A 10,739-nucleotide genomic window follows, 5' to 3' on the forward strand; every position below is an offset into this window, starting at 1 on the left:
TGGTACTCGTTGGAGGTCGGAAGCGGCCAAGGTCAGGCCATCTTTGGGCGAAGAATAGATGAACAAATTCTTCATCAAAGCACATGATCCGCAATATTATGAAAGGTTGATAGTTATCGAAAATCATAAATTTTCTGATATCATCAAACTCGGAGAAAGAATCGAAGAAGGGATCAAGAGCGGGATGATAATGAATTTTGAGGCACTACAGGCCACAAATAAATCATTACAATCAGGCGGCATATCAAAGAAGAGAGATGTTGGGGTAGTGATGGTGGCCCAATGCCCGAAATCTCCACTTACATATCAAACACCTTCACTCACATATCAAACGCCTCTATCCACATATCAAACCCCTCAACCCACATACCAAGCACCACCGCCCACATATCAACCCTCATCTCCCAGATATTCCTAACCAGCCGTTATCCACCATACCTATAACTCCCAACCATCCCACTTCCAATCACCTCCAACTCGCCAAAACTTTCCAAGACCAAGAACCAACTTCGACCGCAAGCCACCCAAATAATACACTGCTATTGCTGAGCCCATCGACCAGTTATATGAAAGGTTGAAAGTTGCGGGTTACATCACTCATGTTCCCGCTATGGCATTAGAAAACCCATCCCAATGGGTCAATCCTGACTAAACTTGTGCGTATCATTCTAGCATGAAGGGGCACACCACTGCTGAGTGCCGAACACTGAAGGATAAGATCCAGACGCTGATTGACAACAAGGTCATATAGGCGAAGGAAGCCACACCTAATGTCCGTAACAACCCCCTCTCTAATCATAGAGGTGATTGTGTACATGAGATAGAGACAAACGGAGAATGGGACCCTGAGGGGTCAATTGGGCTTATTCGAGAAGGTGATGACTTTAAAGTTGCAGTCACACTTACTCCTATTGTGGTACATACTCAGTCACCAATCAAGGTTGAGGTAACTGCATTAGTTCCATTTGAGGTGGAGGTGGCTCCGCCTGCAGCCACCCCCGCCCCATTTGAAGTAGAAATGGTCACACCTTTCACTGTGACAGTATCAACCACACCTCCATTCAACTCAAAAGCAATACCTTGGGATTACGTTGCTGAGGCTCTGCGAAAAGGGAAGGCCAAGGTAGAGGAATCTGACGCTGCATAAGGAATGACTAGAACTAGAAGAGTCTATACACCTGAACATTTAGGAGGTTTAAATAAGGATGCCACTACCAGACAACCTGTTATTGAGACAGGGCCAGATGACCTGTGGAGGAAAGTACAGGCAAAGGAGTATTCCGTCGTTGACCATCTGAACAAAACCCCAACTCAGATTATAGGTGTATTCGGAATTGTGGAGTGCATTAGCTGTGATATACTCTATTAACAGAACAACCACTATTCGTATTGGCTAACATGATGGAGCCCCTGATTAGATCTATCCTGTCACTGTTGCAAAATTCAGAGGCACATAATAATGCTTTAATGAAAGTGCTGAGCGAGGCTTATGTACCCAATAACATCATTGACGGAGAAATGGCTAACATGGTTGGACAAGTACTAGAAAGTCATAAGATCATCTTCCACAAAGATGAGCTACCACTTGAGGGGCTGAATCACAATCGAGCATTGTATATTACGGTGCAATTTGAAGAGAAGTTCATTGCCAGGGTCTTGGTTGATGGAGGTTCAAGCCTAAATATTTGTCAATTGGACACTCTGAAAAGGTTGGACAAAGGTTTCCATGAGATACGGGTAAGAAGCATGAATGTGAAGGCTTATGATGGGTCCTAGAGGGACACGATTGGGGAAGTCAATATTTGCTTGCAAATGGGGCCAACTTGGTTTGACGTCGAGTTTCAGGTGCTTGACATACCAGCCTCATATAATCTTCTATTGGTCTGGCCATGGATCCATGCCACTAGAGTCATGCCTTCTACACTACATCGAGCCGTGAAGTTCAAATGGAATCGTCAGGAGGTGATCATTCACAGAGATGGGAGTAACCCCATTTACACTAGTCAAACCATCTCGGCTATTGGACATAGAAGAAGGATAGGAGGGGAAACCTATCATCACATTGCACGGGTCAATGCCATCGAGAAGGATAAATGATGGAGAAGTAAAAAGCATATTGGTTTGGTCTGCATATGAACCCGGCAAAGGATTGGGAAAGAACCTCCAAGGTATCACTAAATCAATACAGCTGAAAAATCATGGTACCACCTTTGGGCTCGGATACCAGTACACATGGCAAAAATATAGAAATTGTTCGCCTCCATAACGTGGACCGTACTACCCTCTCGAGCAACCAGTGCCATGTTTGGAACAAGCTTTTCACCAAGCTGATCCGATATGGGGGATTGCAGAAGAGGAAGCACTAGCTGGGTTGTAGAATTTGATCTTGGAGGATGAAGACATGGACTGTAGTGCCATAATTGATGAGGAGAAGGAAGAAGGCCTCACCATTCAGACCATAAAGAAGAGAGTTGTTCTCAGGAACTGGACTGCTACACCATCCCGAGCCCGCCGAGTCCCTAGGTAGCTTGGCTGATTTTACTTCTATAGTCATTCTAGGCATTTAAGATTTCCAGTAATTTTGTTTTAAGATTTACTTGTTTCAAAATAAATGCTCGATTCATTGAGCCGCACTTTGACCAAATGATTTTCAGTTTTAATCAAACGCATTTGCTCTTTATTATTCACTACTATCTTTACATTTTTCCTTTCTACAATGTTATCATTACTTTTACTAATGAACCAGTGACTGTGACATGTAATGAGGCAACGCAACATGAGAACAGTGATTCAGATGAAGAAGATGAGATACCCGAGGAAATTGTGAGGGAGGTTGAAAACTTTGAGAATAAGCCTAAGTCCAATCTAGACAAGACCAAAGTAGTAAATTTAGGAGACACCGAGACCGTCAAGGAGACTCGCATCAGCATTCACTTGTGACCAATAGAGAAGGAAAAGTACATTCGCTTCCTAAAAGTGTATGAGGATATTTTCACATGGTCATATGATGATATAATCGGCTTAAGCACATTTATAGTGGCTCACAAGTTTCCTACTAATCCCATGTGTCCGCCAGTAAAACAGAAACTCAGAAAGTTCAAACCACACATGAGCCTGAAAATCAAGGAGGGAGTTACCAAGCAGATCAAGGCCAAAGTTCTCAGGGTGGTTGAGTACCCAACTTGGTTAGCTAACATTGTTCCAGTTCCAAAGAATGATGGGAAGGTCAGAGTATGTGTTGACTACCGGGATTTAAATAGAACAAGTCCCAAGGATGACTTCCCACTACCGAACATACACATTTTGATTGACAATTATGCCAAGCATAAACTCCAATCCTTTGTGGATTGCTTCACGGGCTATCACCAGATTTGGATGGATGAAGAATATGCAGAGAAGACAACTTTTATTACACCTTGGGATGTATACTGTTACAAGATGCTGCCGTTCGATCTAAAAAATACTGGGGCCACTTACATGAGAGCCTTGACAACTATCTTCCATGACATGATCCATAAATAAATAGAGGTGTATGTGGACGACGTCATTATCAAATCCAAAAGGGCCATAGATCACATAGCGGACCTGAGAAAGGTCTTTGAAAGGATAAGGAGGTATAATTTGAAACTGAACCCCACAAAATGTGCATTCGGGGGTTCCCGCAGGAAAGCTACTGGGATTCATTGTCAGTCGCTGGGGGATCGATCTGGATCCGTCCAAAGTCAAGGCTATTCAGGAGTTACCACTACCCAAGAGCAAAAAGGACGTGATGAGCTTCTTAGGACGTCTCAACTATATCAGTCGCTTCATAGCATAGTCCACAGTCATATGTGAACCCATCTTCAAGATGCTGAGGAAAGATGTCGAAAAAGGTTGGACAGAGGATTGTCAGAAAGCTTTTGACAAGATCAAGGAGTACCTGTCCACACTACCAGTTCTGGTCTCGCCAGAACCAAGACAGCCTTTGCAACTCTATCTATTTGTATTGGATAGAGCCTTCGGATGTGTTTTGGGACAACATGATGAGACAGGAAGGAAAGAGAAAGAGATATATTACTTGAGTAAGAAGTTCACATCTTACGAAGCACGATACTCTCTGCTAGAGCACACTTGCTGTGCTTTGACCTGGACAACTCAGAAATTGAGGCATTACTTCTGTGACTACACTACACACCTCATATCCCGGATGGACCCTTTGAAGTATATATTTCAGAAACCCATGCCGACTGGAAAATTGGCCAAATGGCAGATACTATTAAGTGAGTTCGATATCGTCTACGTAACTCAAAAGGTGGTCAAAGGGCAAGAATTGGCAGATCACCTTGCTGAAAATCCGGTGGGAGAGGCATACGAACCTTTGAAGACGTATTTTCCTGATGAAGAAGTATCATTTGTAGGAGAAGACATTACCAAAGCATATGACGGTTGGAGGATGTTCTTTGATGGAGCTGCAAATTTCAGAGGAGTGGGCATTGGAGCAGTTTTGGTATCAGAAATGGGTCAACATTATCCAGTATCTGCTAAACTCATATTTCCTTGCACCAAAAACATGGCAGAGAATGAAGCCTGCATACTAGCGCTCAATATGGCAGTCGACATGAACATTCAGGAGTTGCTGGTAATCGATGATTCATATTTTCTCGTGCACCAGGTACAAGGAGAGTGGGCCGCCAAGAATTCCAAGATATTGCCATATCTGCACCATGTGCAGGAATTGATAAAGAGGTTCACGAAGATAGAATTCCGACATGTGTCCAAAATTCAGAATGAGTTTGCCGATGCATTGGCCACTTTGTCATCCATGATACAACATCCAAATAAGAATTAAATTGGTCCCATTCCGGTGAGGATCCATAATCAACCGGCATATTGCGCTCATGTTGAAGAAGAAACAGATGGAAATCCTTGGTTCCATGACATCAAGGAGTACTTATCGAAAAGAGAATTTTCGGAGCATACAAATCACACTCAGAAACGCACACTCCGGAGATTGTCCTATCACTTCTTCCACATCAGAGGGAACTTGTATAGAAGAACTCCCGATTTGGGTTTACTAAGGTGTGTTGATGCAAAGGTAGCTTCTAAGCTACTTGAGGACGTACATGCTGGGACTTGTGGCCCGCACATGAATGATTTCGTCTTGGCTAAGAAGATACTTAGGGCCGGTTACTTTTTGATGACCATGGAAACAGATTGCATCCAGTATGTCCACAAGTTCTTTAAATGCCAGGTGCATGCCGATATGATAAAAGTGCCGCCAAATGAGCTCAATACAACAAGCTCACCTTGGCTATTCGCCGCCTGGGGAATGGATGTCATTTGTCCAATCGAGCCCACTGCTTCAAACGGACACAGGTTTATTCTGGTAGCCATTGATTACTTCACAAAATAGGTAGAGGCTGCATCTTACAAAGCTGTAACCAAGAAAGTTGTCGCAGATTTTGTCAAGGATCGAGTTGTTTGTCGATTCGAAGTTCCCGAGTCCATTGTTACTGATAATGCCTCCAACCTCAACAATGATCTGATGAAAGCTATGTGTGAAACTTTCAAAATAAAGCACAAGAATTCCACAACCTATATACCTCAAATGAATGGAGCCGTAGAAGCTGCCAAAAAAAACATCAAGAAGATACTAAAGAAAATGGTAGACAACCATAAACGATGGCATGAGAAGCTACATTTTGCATTATTGGGATACCACACTACAGTTCGCATATCAATCGGGGCAACTCCCTGCATGCTGGTTTATAGTACCGAGGTTGTCATCCCAACCGAGGTGGAAATTCCTTCTTTAAGAATCATACAGGAAGCTGAACTCAGCGATGCCGAGTGGATAAAGAGCCGCTATGAACAATTGGCCCTTATAGATGGAAAGAGGATGAACGTAGTGTGTCACGACCAACTTTATCAGAACAGAATGTCCAGAGCTTTCAACAAAAGGGTCAAATCAAGGTAATTTGCACCGGGTCAGTTGGTGCACGAACAAGATCTTCCCACATCAAGATGAAGCCAAAGGGAAATTCTCTCCCAACTGGCAAGGTCCGTTCATAGTTCACAGGGTGCTGACAGGGGGAGCACTCATACTTGCAGAAATGGATGGAGAAATTTGGCCAAAACCAATCAATTCAGACGTAGTCAAGAGATACTATGCCTAGATTATTTTACTTTTTTTCTCATATGATGTAATTGAACTACGCTTGACCTGATTCCCATTTAAGAGGGGATACGTAGGCCGCCTTATGGGTTCGGTCATATCATAATAAAATTTTCATTTCCCCCAAGGTCAGAAACTGGGACAAACTTTTGAAGAGGGCCCTCAAAACTGCGAAGCAAGTCCAGCCAATGCCAACATGTGTCGGACGGTCAGTAACCAGTTGAGAAACTAGGGCAAAATTTTGAGAAAGATTCTCAAAATTCCGAAGAAGGCTAAGCAAGGCCTATTATCCGCAAATGGTCAAAAGATAATCTACCAAACTGGGGCAGAATTTTGAGGAGGACCCTCAAAATTCCAACATGAGAGAGCTGCAATGCCTCTGAGACATGTTACAGTCACTAGTTCATCAAAATTACTTGATATATCAATATGTTTCTAAAACAACTCTATTTCTATCAATAATTGCATATTTTCGAAAACTCTATTTCCATAACAGTCAGGTGTCACCTAGGGGAACTCGAAAGGCCTTCAGAATGGAGCAAATCAAAGCCAGCGGACAGAAGCACGAACCAACCTTCCCCCAAAAAACTTACAATTTTTCTTTGAATGCAAGCACATTTGACGTAACGATAGCACTCGCAAACATATATACACAAAGTAAATTCACTATCCATCTGGACATCAGACACTGAATATATCTCCAGCTAAGACATACACTACTCTTATTTGCTACTCGCTCTTTGCATGAGGCTAATCCCTGCCTCCATATTTGCATGAGGCTAATCCCTACCTCCATATATGCATGCGGCTAATCCTTGCCTCCATATCTGCATGAGGCTAATCCCTGCCTCCATATTTGCATGAGGCTAATCCTTGCCTCCATATCTGCATGAGGCTAATCCTTGCCTCCATAACTACATGAGGCTAATCCTTGCCTCCATATTGGCATGAGGCTAATCCCTACCTCCATATTTGCAGAAGGCAAATCCTCGCCTCCATACCTGCATGAGGCTAATCCCTGCCTTCATATCTGCATGAGGCTAATCCCTGCTTCCATAACTGCATGAGGCTAATCCCTGCCTCCATATTTGCATGAGGCTAATCCCTGCCTTTATATTCGCATGAGGCTAATCCTTGCCTCCATATTTGCATGAGGCTAATCCTTGCCTCCATAACTGCATGAGGCTAATCTCTGCCTCCATACCTGCATGAGGCTAATCCTTGCCTCCTCATCTGCATGGGACTAAGCGATGTCCCTCTTCGCATAAACATTGCTCTATTTCTAGTAATATTTACTCGTTTTCCAATCGGGCTAAGCTCCGCCCTTCATTCCACAAGACTAAGCTTTGTCTTGTAAACATCATTACTGCATATCATGGGCCGAAATATTGCCAATCTATCCAAAGGCGTCATAGTCTAAAAGACATCATCCTCATAGCCGGAAGACACCATGCCATGGCCTGAGGATCCCTCAAATTTACATATCATTATCCAAAGGCGTCATAGTTCAGAGGCACCATCCTCATGGCCCGAGAACATCATTTCATGGCCTGCGAATCTCTTATTAAACAATTCATGGCCCAGGACATCATGGTCTGAAGACGTCATCCCTAACCGTCCGAAGACAACTTTTATTGTCCAACGGGAACTTCCATCATGTTTAAATTTATGCACAATATACACTTGCGGTATTCTTATTTGCAGGTAACCCGACAAGCAACGACTATCCTAGCAGGAGCGATTCCGCTCCAGTTCTCCTAGCCATATCAAACGTAACCATTCCCGTAAACCGTTCACTCACCCAGCCCTAGATGTTGCGTCCGTTCTTGAAATGACTTCATCGGTATACTTTGCCGATGAATCCAGAACTACATATGACCTGATTCCTATAAAACTAGGGATATGTAGACAACTCGAAGACCGGAGTCCGGCCTTTGTCTTTCAAAATATCCCGCCCGGTCAAAATTGGCCATCATTTCTTTACCCAAAAACTCTTTCATCCTTCCCGGGTAAAGAGGGGCAGCTGTTGATACCCAATTTTTTCCAATTTTTTTTTAAAATTGCATATATACCTTTAGAGTCATGCATTAATATCAATTGTCACATTTTGGCTATAATTACAATAATATTGCAATTATAGCCTATGTATATAATTGTGTATTATTTTTAACAAAAATTAGTCTTTTTGCATTTTTAAAATACCAAATAATCCTTTTTAAATATTTCAATGCATGAAATTCATTTTTTTAATAATTGGTAGCTATTTATAAATTATTTTGGTTAATTTTGATTGGGTATTTAACAAATAGCCCCATTTTATTTCAATCATAACCTATTAAAACCAGCCCAAATCACCTAATTACACTAGCCCAAAGACCCAGGCCCAAACCTAAATCCTATCCGACCCAATTCCGCCCAAATCTTGGCCGTTGATCATTTTTGATCAACAGGCTAGGTTAATTCCTTTCTTAATTAACCTAATGAGCTAACCCCAAACCCCTCATTCCCTCTCACCCTCTCCGCCGTCACTCCTTTCCTTCTCTCTCAAACTCCCTCTGCCCTAACCCTAATCTCCTTCGTCGTTGCTTGCTCGCTTGAGTAAGATCGTCCTATTTTTTTTGTTAGACCTATGGTTTCTAAGCCGGTCTCTCTTTATCTCTGGGTCATTTTTCTCGAAACCCTAGTTCCCTCTCTTAACTCTTTAGATCTACAACAGATCTGAGAATATTTGAACTATTATTTGCTTGTTTTATGAAAACCTTTCGATTTTCAAAGCCTCGCTTCATTTTCCTTCATAACTAGGGTTTCTGAAACTTTCTTTAAGAACAATTTTGATTTCTAAGTGTTGTTCTCTGATCCCTGAGTGTTTAGTCGGGTTTTGTTAAGCTTTCCCTTTAAACCTAACTAGTTATGTTGAAAACCCCTAATTTTTGGCTTTAGTCTTAGATTCTGAGTTCGTCTTTACTGTTTGTTCATTCGATTTGTCTGTATGTTTGATCCTGCGGATCGGTACCTGTGGTCCTACGTGTGCATCTGCGAAAATTCACTTAAATGCACTAGCCGCATTTACGCTTCACTTACCGCACCTGCAGTCTCACAGGTGCGATAAAGCACTCGCACCTGCGACTCCTGATTTCCTTTCCTCTGGCCGCATTTGCGACTGGCCACAAGCTTATGTGGTTATGATAGCACTTTAGCAGCTGAAGCTGCTACCAAATCTCCCAATTTCTTCTGTCAACCCTCCGGATTCATCCCGAGGCCCCCGGGACCTCAACCAAAAGTACAAACAAGTCATATACCACTATTCAAACTTATATCAATCCTCGAAACACTCAAAACAATGCCGGAACACCAATTTACCCTCAGATTCAAGCCTAAGGATTCGAAAACTTCCAAATTTCACTTTCGATAAAAAGTCTATCAAACCTCGTCTGAATGACCTGAAATTTTGCATACATGTCACATTCAACACTACGGAGCTACTCCAACTCTCAGAATTCCATTCCGAGCCTTATATCAAAATCTCACTATCGAACCGGAAACTTTAAAAATTCAACTTTCGGTATTTCAATCCTAATTAAGCCACGAACCTCCAAAATACAATCCGAACACGCCCTAAGCCTGAAATCACCCAACGATGCTAACGGAACCAACGAAATTCTATTTCGATGCCGTCTTCACACTGCTCCAACTATGGTCCAAATTTTAAAGCTTAAGATCTCATTTAGGGACTAAGTGTCCCAAAAAACTCCGAAACTCCAAACGAATCCTCTGGTCAACTCACAATAGCAGAAATAAACACGGGGAAGCAGTTAATAGAGAATCGAGGCGATAATTCTTAAAATGGTCGGCTGAATCGTTGCATAACATGGGAACACGATAACTGAAACTAACTAAACCACATGATGTAATACAAATCTGATACATAGGATAGGATAGTACATGCGTGCTACTAGTACTACTGGTAAGAAAAGGGAAAACTCTCAACTACCTGCTACATTTCTACCCTAATCCTCGACCTGCATACCCTCCTATCAAGGGTCATGTCCTCAGTTATCTGAAACCACGTTATGTCCTGCCTAATTACCTCTCCCCAGTATTTCATAGGTCTGCCCACCATGGTCAACCTCTCACACCTCCTAACTGGAGCATCATCGCTTCTCCTCTTAACATGCCCGAACCATCTCAGCCTCGACTCCTGCATCATGTCCTCCTCAGAGGCCACTCCCACTTTGTCACGAATAACTTCATTCCTAATCTTATCCCTCCTGGTACACCCACACATCCATCTCAATATCCTCATTTCTACTACTTTCATCTTTTGCGCATGGGAGCACTTGACTGGCCTACACTTCGCCACATATAGCAAGATAGGTCGAACCACCACTCTGTAAAATTTACCGTTAAGTTTTGGTAGCACATTCTTATCGCAAAGAACACCAGATGCAAGTCTCCACTTCATCCATCCCGCTCCAATACGATGTTTGACATCTTCGTCGATCTCCCCGTTACCCGGTATAATAGATCTGAGATACTTGAAACTACTTCTCTTGGGGATGACTTGAATATCGAGCTTCACATCCAT

At 42.6% G+C, this 10,739-nt stretch overlaps 1 protein-coding gene across 1 annotated transcript; it reads right to left on the reverse strand.

Annotated features, from left to right (window-relative positions):
* Window positions 1-10,148: 10,148 nt before the first annotated feature.
* Window positions 10,149-10,739, reverse strand: LOC138877140 (uncharacterized). Its single transcript, XM_070156706.1, has one exon. It carries the CDS (start codon window positions 10,737-10,739, stop codon window positions 10,149-10,151), a length of 591 nt encoding a protein of 196 aa, XP_070012807.1.

Source organism: Nicotiana sylvestris, chromosome 1, assembly GCF_000393655.2.
Source record: "Nicotiana sylvestris chromosome 1, ASM39365v2, whole genome shotgun sequence".
NCBI lineage: Eukaryota > Viridiplantae > Streptophyta > Magnoliopsida > Solanales > Solanaceae > Nicotiana > Nicotiana sylvestris.